Source organism: Chenopodium quinoa, unplaced genomic scaffold (assembly GCF_001683475.1).
Source record: "Chenopodium quinoa cultivar QQ74 unplaced genomic scaffold, ASM168347v1, whole genome shotgun sequence".
NCBI lineage: Eukaryota > Viridiplantae > Streptophyta > Magnoliopsida > Caryophyllales > Amaranthaceae > Chenopodium > Chenopodium quinoa.
The window spans coordinates 2,382,858-2,397,461 of record NW_018745065.1 but is presented as its reverse complement, the minus strand read 5'-3'; the positions used below and the strand labels follow the sequence as shown (position 1 = coordinate 2,397,461).

Below are 14,604 nucleotides of genomic sequence, written 5' to 3'. Positions count from 1 at the left end.
AATATTGGTCAATATATCATCAATCAATTCTGATACAAAAGTACTATAGGCGGATGTGAACTTAGGCGCATACGTTTGGTAAACATGTTTCCTAGCCCGCAGGTGGCTAAGAAGCACTCGTCCCTGAACTAGGCGCTCTTAGGGATCCTGTTCTTTGGGAATTTTATTGTCTCCCCGATTGACAAGGTTGCGTCTGTGAGGCCGAAAAGTCTGCCTCAATTATTTTGTCGAAGTCCTCATCAGGGATCTGGGGAAGAGCGCACTTCCGGCCCATCAGGTCGGGCTTCTTATTGAATTGGCAGAACTCGTAGTTTTCCCGCTTGCTGGGAGCCAACAACAAGTAGAACCTGTGCTTCTAGCCTTCAAATTTTGAGACCTTGTCCAAGGTCATCATGTATTGGGGATACGTGGTTAAAGTGTACCACGCCCTCCAACCGCCTGGGCTTCGGCTAAGATAATGCATCTTAGCAAAAGCTTCCCAGCCGGGATGGAGCCCCTAGAGTTCACAAGCGGCAACGTACCCCAAGATGTTTGCCCAAGAATTGGGGGAAGTTGCCAGACTCCGAGGCCGTAGCCTCTCAAGATTTCCTTCACCGCCTGGTGAAGGGGGAAGCGAAGACCGGCCTTGAACGCCACCTCATAACAGCTGAAGTAGCTGTTGGCGTTCTGTTGATCGTCTTCCCAGGCGATGGTGCCGTCCTCAGGCGGCACTTGGATTTTGTACCCGTATCCTAACGGGTGAATTTGTTTAAACCTTTTCAAGTTGTCCTCCATTTGACTCCTGTCCTTGGCAGAGACGTGAATTTTGAAGGGGTCGTCCTTCTCACTCCACTTCTTCCTCTCCTCCTCCTCGCTATCCTCAAGCGGTGGCAAATCATCACTGCTCTCAGAAGTGGAGGCGGAGCTGTCACTCTCCGTCTCCCACTCAGTTTGTGGTAAAGGAGCTGTGACGGCTTCGCCGCCGTCCTGGTCGCATTCTTCCAAAAAGGAATATGCGGGAGTCGAAGGGGCACGCGGAGGGGATCTCTCCAGAGCCGTCTGGGTTCTCTGACAAGACGCATCTCCCTCAGGCGTTTGGCCGCCTGAGCCCTCGCTTCGGTAATTCGGATCGACAGCCGTCTGCATAGTCCGAGCCATTGTGTCCTGCACAGACACATAAATGGTTGGAATCCAAGCTAAAGGGTGGTCCCAACACCCCGAGACGGCACTCCCAGTCCTAGACTCAGCCGTCCCCGGTGACCGGCTGGATTCTAACCTAGGTTGTGCCGTGTGTGTTGGTGATGCATCCATTTATTGCAAGAAATATATACAAACGGTGAAACAAGAAAAAGAGCTGAGAGAGGCAGAGACGGTACCTTTAGATTTGATATATGAAGATAGACGGGTCCGGCTGGGTTGACGAAGAACGAGTTTTCTTGCTTGTGCTTGACTCAAACGGATGACTTCTGCTCTCTCAAAGTTGTCTCTCTTGAAAAGTTTTGTAAATGTATAAAATGATGAGGGTAAACGGCTATATATAGAGGGTAAATGCGGGGGCATTCCCGTAATTTACTCGGAAGGTGAACGGTTACTCTTTGGTGGTAAAATTACCACCAACCGGAGCGTGACGCGTGTCACAAATGCCACATGGCATGCCACATCACATCTATGAGGGGAAAATGTTTAGGGTAATTTTACCCCGCCATGTGGTCCAATCAGAGGATGACACGTGTCAGCCCCAGGATGGCCCAAGGTGGACCTATCCTTGCTTGACACGTGTCACTCCAGAAACCTGGGAGGAATGGCGGCCTTCAGGCCCAAATTTCGAGAAAGCCGCAATGCGGCGCAGCCCACCAATGATTAGGGTTCAGTGACCGAATCAGGGGCACAAATCCCGAGGACCCTATAAATAGGGAGATTCCCCTCTTTTGGAGGGCACGTTTTCACCATTTATTACAAACTGTCCCTGTGATAGAAACATCTGATCTTGGAATCCGAGCAGATACCCACCTAAATTTCTGCACCTTTTTCTCTCCCTTCAAGTTACTAACTTGTTCGTCGGAGGCGGAGCACCACCCAACCGGTGTCTCCGTTTGTTTTGCAGGTACAGCTCACGCCGGATCAGTCTTCGTGTTGTAACTCTCCCGAGGGACAAAAACACCCAAAACACCACTAGTGAGAAGATATTGGTTAAGCATGCAAAAGAGAAAAGCCCTTCTTCTATAAACGTGAAAATATTCAGAATAAGGTCTATCAAAGTAGTGGCGTGCAAATTCTTTTAGATTGACTATACTACCATCTACAATATTTGTTAGATCTCTATCTCTTAAATTAAAGAAGCGCTCAAAATCTTTATAATAATATTCATTTATTCTAGGGATTGCCGCAAGATCTAATGAAGGGAAGCCTAAGATGGCACCACATTCTTCCGGTAAAGGGTTAATTTCATCACACCCTAGTCTAAAGCAATGTGTATATGTGTCCCAATATTCTAAGGCGGTATGAATAAAATCTATATCAAAATCTACCCCCTTAACACCATAAATACCTCCCATGTGAAAAAAAAGTAGAGTTTTTTTCTCTCTTTAGCAGTTAAAGATTGACACCATTCACGAGTGAAATTGCTAAAACTCTTAGTAACTAAAGACATGATTATTTGTTGAGAAACTAAGATTATAATTAATTTGTTCGAATTATAAAGAAAATCGGCAGATTAGGAGGCTATTTATTTACAAAATCGATGCAATTTGACTCCGGAAAGGACTCGAAATCAGCGCACTACAGCGCCGAACGACACGCCTGTCGCCAGGCGACAGCAGCAGCGCTTGGGGACAGCGCTAATAACGTGACGACACGCAGCTCTGCAGCGCTTCCTCAACGTGCTATGCAAACCGCATTTTTCTGGCTATGATTCGAATTCGTACAGTGACTTTACAATTTTGCCCTTTGTTCAAATATCCCACATATATTAATTTAATATATTTCCCTTCTATTTTCTTCTTGGATTTATTCAAACTTAATTAAATTTAGGTTTGTTTTAAGTCTAATTTATTTTTCATTTTTTCTCTTTGGGGGAGAAAGTCGGATACCCTCCATCAGTAATAAAAATGACGGAAATTTTTGCGCAAAATTAATCACAATTTTTAAACACACACATATGCACATAAAAATGAAAAATAAATGCAAAGATAATACAGTCATAATAGATAATAGTCTCTATATACAAAATATGTCTAACAAATGTAGATAACAAACAAGTTATTCGGGCAAAGTCCCACAAAAGTCAAAATAAATAAACATAGGTACAACTACGGCGTTGGAGGACCCAGATGATGAAGAATGTTCATCATATCAAAGAACTGCGCAGATCGAGGAGTATGCTCCCCACCAGCTCTAGTCTCCACAGGAGGAGGGAAACTCAACTCAGGACCAGTCCACCCAAGGTCGCCCTGGTGATGAATCAGCAAAGGCTGAGGCTGCGGAGGTTGATGCGACAACGAGCCGACTTCGTACATCCCACCACCTCTTGGAGCTAAAGTCGCTTCTTCCTGGCCCATCGGCCCAACCTGTGCACTCTCAGATGAAGAGCCCGAGCCCTCCACCGCCTCGGTCCGAGAAACATCAGATCGGCCACCCCGACCACCAGAAGTAGTGCGGCGATGCCTCGAGCTAGACCTAGCCGAGTCTCTCAGAACCTCAGGTCTCGTCCAAGTACGGGAAGGAATAGGGTGTCCCTGCAAAAAGAAATCAAGTTAGATGCAAAGAAAATAGAAATATAAACAATGCAGAAATAAAGAGGAAAAGCTACCTCCCGAACAGTGTGATCGCGACGACAGGAAGCCACGTTCCTCATCCGCACTAGCTGGCTCCGAAAGGCGTCTATGCACCTCGCCATCAACGTAACCACCTCGCGCGAGAACTGTCAAAGAAATAAAGTCAGTAACAATACAAGACAGATATAAACAAATAGCAATTAAATAACTCACCCGAGTCTGGTGACAAGGGATAAATCGCTCAACAAAACGCTGATCCTCGCGAGCCGGAGGGATCATCTCCTCAATAGGCCCATATGTCTCCTGATAGTTGACAAGGGAATAAACGCGTCGTCAAATGTCTATCCCTAGATCAAATACAATTTATACAACCTAAACTAACCTAATACAAGTATAAGGCAAGCATAGGGGTCGAACCACAGGGAACAGAAATACACTACCTAATGCTCAACAACTAAGCTAGTTCGGAATAAGGGAAGGTAAACTAAGGGTCTAAACAAACTAAAACATTAAGGGAAAGGGTCTAGGAGTAGCAATCACTCAAGCATAACAAAGGCATAGAAGTTGAATTAATTATGAACTAAACATGCTCAAATATCGAAGTAAGGTCCAATCTAGCCACTTTCTGGGGTTAATTGGCTTCTCCTAACATAGCCTCTATGCTTCCACATTAGAACCATATATTGGGAGGTGAAATCAAAGAACAATCGATAATAATGAACCCTAACTAAGTCAACTTCCGTTTCTTGTTAGCAAAGATTCATCTTTAATCAACCAACAATGTGCACTTACAAGAAGATCAAAGAATATCAAGAAAATATAGACTTTAATCACAAATAAATCAATTCCAAACCCTATAGCATGCTCAAGATCCAACTACACCACAACCATCCCCTTAATGGGGGAATTACTCACTAATCATGATAACAACAAGATTAATCAACAAATAATCAAGAATCAACATGATTAACAAGCAATACCAACAACAAAAAAAATAATCAAAAGAAGGCAAATAAAATAGAGGAGAGAGAGTTACAGATTCTCATTGATTGAATGTGAAAATCTACAAGCAAGATGATCAATCTTCCTCTTCAATATCCAAGCTCAACAATGGTGAAACCCTCACTTTCTCTCTCTAAACTACTCTAATCCTAAGCTAAACCTAGAGAGAGAAGCTCTCCTAAAAAACTAATTAGAGAATAGAATAATTATTAATTGTTGAATACTAATTACCCTAAAAATGGGTATTTATACTAAGCTAGGAAATCTAGAAAAATAAAAGAAGGAAATAAGTAAAAAGGGAAATAAAGAAAGAAAATAAAACTTAAAGAAAGAAATAAGAAAAGGGAAAGGAAAATAAATAAAAATAAAATAAAATGGAAAAATAAACCCAAAATCCCACAAAACACATCAGACCTCTTTCCCCTCTTCTTCAAAATTTAGCTTCCCTAAATTGGGGGATGATCCCCTACTTTGCGCCTCACCAAATTAAACCCACAACCATCATCATCGAATCACCACCGCTCATCATTATCGCCTATCATTGAGCATCAATCAAGACCGTTCGATCTTCATTAAAAACCATGTGTGAAGCTCATGGAGTGGTTCGATCGAACCGAGGGTGGGTTCGACTGAACTATGGTCTAGTCCGATCGAACCATGGGTGTGTTCGACCACATCTCTTCAAATGAGAAAACTTCGAACGATTTTGACCGTTTTTGCACTTATACTTCGACCGAACTCTTCAATAGTTTGCCCGAACTCAATTGAAATTTAATTGCTCTGAATTTTGGGCGGAAATAGTGGAATCGGGGTGAGTAATTGCGGTGGACTGCTTAGCTAAAGTTACGGGATGTGCGGTGGTGATTGTCGGTTTTGTTGGAGATTGGAAGTGAGGGGTTATTGGTGGCGATTGGAGGCAGCAGCAGTGGCTGGTGCGGCTGCTATGCTGGTGTAGCTATTGCGGTTAGTATGGTGGCAGCAGCGAGGGGTGTGCGGTACGGTTTGTGGCTTATTGTGGGTTGGGATGCGGGTGGTCAGGTGCGTGGATTGGGTAGAGATGGAGCAGGGGATGTTGATTGGTTTTGGTGGGTTGTTGTGTGCGGTTTGTGGGTGCCGGTGGTGATGGAAGTGACGATGGAGCAGGGGAATTTTTGGTTGATGGTGGAGATTGGTGCAGCAAAGGTGAAGAAGAGTTGAAGCAGGGGAGGTTGTTTTAATGTGGTGTAGGATAAGGGGAAATAGAGAGGGAATGTGTGGTGTAGGATAGGAGATGGTGGGAGGTAAGTTGGCAGCACGCTTGTGAAATGGGCATTTGGCGTTTAACTCAAATTGGAACCCGAATTCACTTGACATAAAACCCGAACCCCTACACACAAAACCGAAGGAAGGAATCGGGATAAATAAAATAAAATAGAAAATAAGAGGAATAAACTAAAACTAGCAAAATTAAATAAAACTATACAAGCAAATAAAATAAAATAAAATAAGAAAATAAACTTAAAACTAATAAAATCAAGAAAAGAACTAAAACATGCCAAAATAACGAAATAAACAAGAAACATTATTAAAGAGAAAACAAGAGAATAAAAGAGAAAAATACGAGAAAACAAGCATGAAAATAACCTAAACACTACCCCTAGGAGTGACATAATTGTCACTCATCAATAGTGGATGGACATACGAGGGGGAACGAACTCAGTAGGCTCGGTCTGGAAGAAAGCAAACCAAAGTTTTTAAAATACCACCCGGGGACTACTTAGCAAAAAGATAAAAGAAAAAAATCAAACCGCCGCCTCCTCAGACAAAACAGGGGCCGGAGCTAGCATGAGGTCGCTAATGGGTACCAGCAAGCGATCTCTCCGATAAGTTGAGCAACATCGCGTCATGGAACATGTGGCGTGGCGGAAGAGCAAGGACGACGAAAATCTCTAAGGAATGTTGAATAGCAACTCTCTCTCCTAAGTACACCGCCGCCTCATACGTCCCCTGGAAGTAGCGACGCTCAGTGGTGTATTGCGCAGCCAGCGCAGGAATAACCAGACCGCCCCATGGCCGGTATAATACATTAGGCTCCTACAAAGAATGCCTATAAGATAAAGTTTCTACCAAAAGCGATACAAATATGTCAACTATGCAAAAAGAATATACCGAGAGGATCAGCTCTCGGACACGAGCAGTAGTCGCCTGGTTACTACAGCGACCTCCCTAACAGGCGCCAATAGGGTACTCGAGTGGAGATGATCTCACCGGCGCAAGCGAAGGAAAGTAATCGTAGAACCAGATCTACGAAGATAAAAAGAAATCAGCATATGCTAATAAGATTTTAGAGCTAACTTTTAAGAGATAAAGTATACCTCTACGACTCTCCAAAAGCTAGAGAGAGCGATGTCTCCCGTGTAAGACTGATGTCGACAGGAGTCGCGCAATCCTCGCAAAAAGTCGGCATAGGCCAAGCTGGCCCAATCGTAGGTCCCGATCAGCTGAAGATCGCGGACAGCAGGAAGGTAGTAAAGCAGCACCCGACTACCCTTGTCAGGGGAAAAGGTCCCTGACAGCAAAATAAGTGCAAAGATGCGCACCCGCTGCTCTCGGGTGGTCGCATCGTCCTCAAAAGCCATCGCCAGAGTAGACCGGCGAATGCACTTGGAGCTGAATCGTGATGACTCCACCTCAGCGTGGGACCGAACAGCAATCGATCCGAACAGCTTGTCGACCACAGGAGAAAAAACACTGATGGAGTTGTCGAACGAAACTCCAGTCCCGAGATAAGACTGAAGTCGGCTGGGGTGACAGTCATCTCACCCCAAGGAAATTGAAAAGTGTTGGTGGTGTCCCAAAAGAACTCCACCAAAGCGCGAACCACGTGGTGGCTCGCGTCAAATGAGTACATGGCATGTGTAGCCCGGAACAGAGCAGTCAGCCCACAAGACTCCTAAATAAGGCGCAGCCCCTCATCGTCGCTGAAAATACTTGCCGTACAGCTTCCCCAGGGTGTCATTGCCCAAGCCATGGCTGCGTGTCATGCCACTAACGATCCCACGATGCACCCTCTCAAAAATATGGTGCTCGGGGGCAAAGAACATTGTCCACTCGTCCCACTCAGGGAAGGGACCGAGAGAAGTGGACGGGTCGGCGTCCTCCTAAACGGGCTCATGCTCCCGTCGTGTGTCTCGAGACCGGGAACCGGATCCTCGCCGTCTAGCCATAATACATTGTGTAAAATTGACAAAAATTAAGGTTCTATAGTATCTAAGGTTCGCCTAGCCGCATGATACTATGTTCGCAAAAAAAACAGAGTACGTAGTACTAAAACATGGTAAAATTTCAATTCAAGCATATATGGCATTTTTTCAATCAACCAAACAATTTCTTGCAATATTATGATAATTATTGTGAAAAATTGAACAAGAGTTGCTAGCAAAAACATCAATAACGAGCCACATTGTTTTCCCGACCTTAAGAGGTTCAACGATGGTGAATCGTTCGTTTCTTCACCAAATTGAGTCAAACAAGTCTCAAAATACTCCCAAGGCAATATATAAACATAATCAAGCAATTTCATGGCATAAATTTTGACAAACAAATCAAATTGAGCAATATGAGTTTCGAATTTTCGAGAAATTCGTGAATAAACATGCGCAAAATTCATCAAAAATCGAGTGAGTTTGGAAAAAACTTACATAGATCAGCAAACTAGATGAACAAAGCTTTGATTTGCAACAAATTTGAGCGAATTTGGTTAGGAAACAAGCGAAAATAGGCAATTCGAAGTTTCGTGGCGGAACTCGAACAAAATAAGAGCAGTAGCAGCGAAATGAGGGAAGAAGGGGATTTATGCATAAATCCCGACTACAGCATCGCACATCAACTCTGTCGCCGAGCGAAAGAGTGCAGCGCCGGACGATAGGGAAAAATCGCGGCGCCAGTGGCGTTGCAGCAGGGACAGAACGCTAAGCCTCTCATAATGATGATTTCGACCTCGTACAACAATTTCGGGTTCCTTGGTACGCTAGTTAGCCCCTCTAAGCAACTTGACATGATTTAGTAATCGACTCGGTTACAATAACATTAAGAGATCGACCTGATAAATATTCGTCTCACTTAGCTTAAAGCGCCTAAACATTGGCTCATCGCAAAGGCACCGACATACTGGTTCACAAGAAGCAAAAGCGCCGACGCACTGGCATAGCAAAAGCAAAGTTCGAGCAAACTTTAAAGGATCGACGGGCGTTAGTCTTCGGTGATACTCTTTAGAGTATTATCGCAACAAATGAGGATAGCTTCAGGCAAAGCAATCTTCGATCATGTTCCCTGGCTTGCGGAAGATGGTCACAAAGCGCTAGAAGATCGTTTCAGGCGAAGCAATATTTGATAGGGTTCTCTAGCTTGTAGAAGACTATCACAGCAGAATTGGAGGCAGTTACGGGCGTAGCATTCTTCAGGCGGTATCCCCTAGATCGTCAAACAAAAGAAGCTCTTTGCTTAGAGACGCGTGGGCATATCATTCAAAGCTCTTTGCTTATTGACGCGTGGGCATATCATTCAAAGCTCTTTGTTCAGAGACACGTGGACATATCAACATCAAAACAACGGGATGGTGTTCCCTATCTTGTGAAAGGTTGTCAACAGCAAATGCAGCAACAAATCGATTACCTCTAGAGATGTGTGCTTGACGGTGCAAGATACGCGTTTCTTAACTCTCTTATCTGTTTTACTAACGCTAGTTTGTAGGTATCGGCGTTGCAAGAGTGATTTAGGATTGCAGAATTTTATGAATCATTCTCAGTCCCTATCGACACTTTGACTTTTGTTTTCGAAACTTACATTTCTCTAAACTCAGTCAAAGTGGGGGCTTCTGTAGACACCCATTTATGTCTCTCCAAAACCAAACCCGGTGATGAATACCTTTCACGTCGAACCATAATTGAATGAAGTGAAAGTGTGAAAAGTCTAGTGTTGCGGTTAGTTTTTAATTCTTTTTTTCTCTCTGTTTTCGAATGCCTATTTCATGAAAATAGTCAATACAGTTTAGTTTGGTCCATGTCAAGGGTCCAATAATAGTGTATTTGGATTGGGCTCGAAAAGAGCTTTCCAACGATATATTATAAGCCCAATTCCGATGAATAACGAGGAAGTTATGGCCAAATAACTAAACTGGGCCCGGTTTGATCTTTATATGCAGCCCAATGATCTAGAAGAGGGCCTATTATGATTTATCATTCCTAATGAAATTAGGATTGATTATAGTCTTCTATAATCTTCTAGAAGGTTCTTTTGAATCATAATGTGATTAGCATTGATAATTGAGTTTTAAGAGTCTTCTTTAGAATAAAAGAAGTGTTTTAAAGGAAATTACAGTTTTACCCTTTATAGCTTAAATTTTATCAAAATATGAAAACGTGTGAAAAACCTGTCTGCAGCGATGCACTACAAGCTGACGCTCGGCGGGAGAGGCATGTGTGGCGACAGCGTCGTGTTTTATTCTTCTCAAAACTCTGATTCTTTTTTATCATATTTCGGCTGATTTTCGTTATAAATAGCCTTCTTAAACCTCCGTTTTTAATCATCAACTCTCATCAAGAAATTCTTGATACTCTCTCTCTCTCTCTTTTCTAAACTAACCTTCTCACAAACAAAATTCCGCATTTACAAGATCTAGACCCACCTAGCCAAATTCGAAGTAGCCTTCGCCCTAGACGTGAAAGGTTTGATTTTTGAGGGTTTTTTCCCAAATTTCTATTTCAATTATTTAATTTAATTGTTTGATTTTATATTTTCCTTGAAGTTAATAACGTGTGTATTTTGTTATTAGAAAGAGGTACGAGGCATCCAAGTAAGTGCTTTAATTGTTTTATTGATATTATGATATAGAATCATGTTTAGGTTGTTATTTTGATTCCTAGTATCATGTTTAGGATGTTTTTCCTATTATCATGTTAGGATGCTTTCCTTAGTATGATATTTAGTGTGATTTGCATATATCAATTACGATTTCTATGATGCCTTTTATTTTCTTTCCTAATAGCATGTTAGTATCATGTTAGGGCTAAAGATTTGATTTTTATTGTCCAGCGACATGCTAGGTTTTGTTATTAATCCTGTTAGTATCATGCCAAGGATCTTGCTATTATTATGCTTTAGCATTGATATGATTATTTTAATAATGATTATGATTGTTATAATTTATGATTTATTATGATTTATGATGTTGCTTGATGTTTATTGTTATTGCTTGATCACACCTTTTATGCATATTTAAAGGGAATTTGTACTTGTAATCACGCTTAATAAGTTAATTAATAATCTTGTTTAGGGTTAATTTGATTATAATTCAAGTGATTACCAATAATAGCTTTATTTGTGCATTAATATTCAACCAACATAGATTAAACAGGTTTAGGGTTAACCTATTGATTGCATGTTAGTCAGAAAGCGCACATGAATACGAGAAGAATAAAGTAGAGGCCTATTATTAGGGCAGGTTCAATCTCTTTTAGGTTGGATTTGTTCCTTCATCCCCGAACTTTCAGTCATGGTTCCAGACCTATTGGAGTTAACGATCTCGTGGATTGTTAAGGGGTGTAACCTTCACCCTGTGAACGGTTTACAAGTTCCTAAAACTTGTGGGCGACTCTTTTGCTCTAGCTTCCTTCCCTTTGGACGCCACCATGCTTAAGTGTATGATCAAAGTGGTGTTCAAGTTTGGGGTAATGCTTGAAATATTCCTGTTTTGGGTAAAATTACCCTGCCACGTGGCGGCCTGAGAACAAGACACGTGTCCGCCCAGCATTAGGACACTTGTCCGCCCAGCATTGGTCTAAACAAGACCAACCAAATACTAACACGTGGACCCCACTATCATGTCATGGAATGGCGGCTTTCAGGCCCAATTCCCCATAACTTGTCATAGCCCACCAAATCTAGGTCACATGACCTAAAATAAGGACACATTTTTCCATGACCCTATAAATAAGGAGAGATTCCCCATTATGGGGAGGATTTTTGGAATCATTTTATTACATCACCTGAATTTCTCTCACATCAGAGAAAGCACCTGATCTCGGGATCTGTAAAGATCTCATCTTTATCTTTTTCCGCACTTTTTACTCACTCCTACACATTCTAACTTGATCGTCGGAGGCGGAACTCCAACCAACAGGAGTCTCCGTTATATTGCAGGTACAGGCCGCACCGGACCAATCTTTGAGCTGTAACTCTCCCGAGGGACTAAAAGCACCCAAAACATTTGGCGCCGTATGTGGGGAGAGTACCTCAAGATGGTTCAAGAGTCAGTACCACAACCTGATCCCATCAATTCACCACCGGTCATCCAACCAGTAACTCAGGAAAATCCCCAACCGGGAAGCTCTGGTATTCCCCAGCCAATCAGCCGGCCTCAACCAAGCCGGCCTCAGCCAGAGGTCGTCACTGAGGATGAAACTGATGATGATGATGATGTGGAGACATATGTAGCCAAGGACGGCTCCTTCATCTCCAAGTACAGACGTTCTAGAGACCAGCTGGAACGGAACACCGACCAGGCGGGTCTAAGCAAAAGGCCCCCTGGAAGGTCAGGAGGGAAAGCCCCTAAAAGCAGGGGAGACACCCTAGTCACTCGGGAGGATCTCATGAAGTTCATGAACTCCTTTAAGGGTGAAATCAAAGAAATGATCAGCAAGAACAAGGTTGGTTCTGGCAAGAGCCAACCGGCTAGAAAGGCTTCTCCCCCTGCGAAGAAGAAGTCAGTCAAGGATAGGCAGCCAATTCCCCATACAAAGGAGAAGGCAGCCACACAACTTGACTAGACTAAGATCCTCCTACCCACTGGGCCTCAGAGGAACGTCCGGCATGATCAGCCAGAAACCAGTAAAAAATCAACTCACGACGCTCGGCACATCATCAAGCGAAGAAGAGATCAGCAGCTGTCTGAGTCAGCCTCAACCTCGAACTTTCCAGACAGCTTCAAAGAAACCTTTGTAAGGAACTCTCTGTCCTTACATGAGAGTGGAACCGGTGGCAAGTCCGCTCGGCTAGGTCCCCAACTGATCGGACGCGCCTCGCATGCGTCTCGGGCGCAGTATGGTCAGTATGACCTTCAGTTCATGCAGTCGGCCCCCTTTGGAGGTCACACGGAATACGTCCAACCTCAGGACTGGCAGCTCCATCTGCTTAGACTTGGTGAACAACCTTCTGCGTTCACTAGGGAGATAACCGAGGCGGTTCCACCTGCTAAGGTTAAGAATGTGTTGGTGGGTACTTATGATGGTACTGCCAACCCAAAAGACCACCTCATGGCTTACACCAACCTCATGTATTTGCAGGGGTTGGACGATGCCACTTGGTGCCGTTGTTTCCCGGCCACATTGAAGGGCATTGCCCAGCAATGGTTTGGCAATCCGCCAGCCAGATCCATTGATAGTTTCAGGAAGCTAGCCTTCTTGTTCGCTTCCAACTTCTCAATGAACATCCCTGCAAAGAAAACAAGTCTTGACTTGAGCACCATTAACAGGGTGAGAAGGAGGGCCTTCGCTCGTACGTCAGGCGGTTCAACCTGACCCGGATTCAAATCCAGGGGTTGTCTGACGATGTAGCATTCAAAGACTTTTTCAAAGGTCTCAAAGACGGGTCAACGTTTAAGTTCAACCTGGTCGGGACAAGGGCATTCACCCTACAGGCAGCATTGAGGGAGGCCAAAATCTTTATACAGGCGACCGACCTCTGCTCGTCTGGCAATCAGTCGGACTCTAAGAAGTCTGACAAACCAAAAGACAGCCATCCTAACCAGCCGACAAAAAGAAGGAAGAGAACAAGAAGAGAAAGGAAGTCTGGGCAGTGGATGACTCTGATCAACCGTCCCGGAGGAAAAAGAAGGAATTTAAGCCGTACGTCCCCAAGTACGAGTTTACCAAGGATTGCAACTCCATTTTTATGGAGATTAAGGATCGGCTAACCCTTGAGAAGCCGAATCCTATGAAGAGTTCCCTCCAGAAGCGGAACAAGAACAAATTTTGCCAATTTCACGAAGAAGTTGGCCACGATACAAATGAATGCTTTTGTCTTCAAAGGGCGTTGGATCGTCTAGAAGACAAGGGGATGTTGAAGTCTTACATCTCCAAGTCCAAGGGGAAGAATCCAAGACAGTCGTCAAAGACCGTCCAGCCTACTAGTAGCACGGACACTGATAAAGATCCGGTCTACACCATAGCAGGAGGATTCTCCTGTGGAGGCCCTGCCATTCGGGGCACCAAGAGCCATCTGAGGCAGATGGACTCGGTTGTTGATGAGGAGCAGGCGTCTGCTAGCAGCACCTTCCCTGATGTCCTAATTACAGAGAAGGATAGGGGCAGGGTCCGCCGCCCGCACGACGATCTGGTCGTCATTAAGTGTAAAGTCGCCCACCAGCTGGTTGGACAAATACTTATAGACGCCGGCAGCTCCTCAGATATCATCAGTTACAAGTGCTTGCAAAAGCTGAAGTACAAGCCCAGCAGCATGCACCCGGTATCCCAACCCCTGGTTGGTTTTGGGGGTTGAATGGTGTATCCAGCCGGTCGAATTGACCTACCCATCCGGCTGGGAGAAAAAGGAGAAGGACGACATCTGGTCATCAAGTTCTTGGTCGTTGAAGAGTTGACCGCCTATAACATTATTTTAGGTCGGCCCACCCTCAACGAAGCCAAGGCGGTAATCATCCCTTCACTCATGCTGGTCAATTATGAAAAGGATGATGGCTCTGTTGGTTCTTTGAACGGAGATCAGAAGACGGCCCGAGAGTGCTATCTCTCGGCTGTCAAGGATACAGTGGCCCCAGATGGTCAAGGGAAAGAACCAATAGACCTTGACGATGTCA

At 44.0% G+C, this 14,604-nt stretch overlaps 1 protein-coding gene across 1 annotated transcript; it reads right to left on the bottom strand.

The window, feature by feature from the left end:
* Positions 1 to 3,197: 3,197 nt before the first annotated feature.
* On the bottom strand, positions 3,198 to 11,836 carry LOC110709364. Its single transcript, XM_021887575.1, has 4 exons — positions 11,780 to 11,836; positions 3,966 to 4,055; positions 3,788 to 3,898; positions 3,198 to 3,713 (listed from the first exon to the last, which is right to left on the bottom strand). The coding sequence occupies exons 1-4, from the start codon at positions 11,834 to 11,836 to the stop codon at positions 3,288 to 3,290; spliced, it is 684 nt and encodes a 227-aa protein (XP_021743267.1). The 3' UTR covers positions 3,198 to 3,287.
* Between the last annotated feature and the right edge of the window lie 2,768 nt (positions 11,837 to 14,604).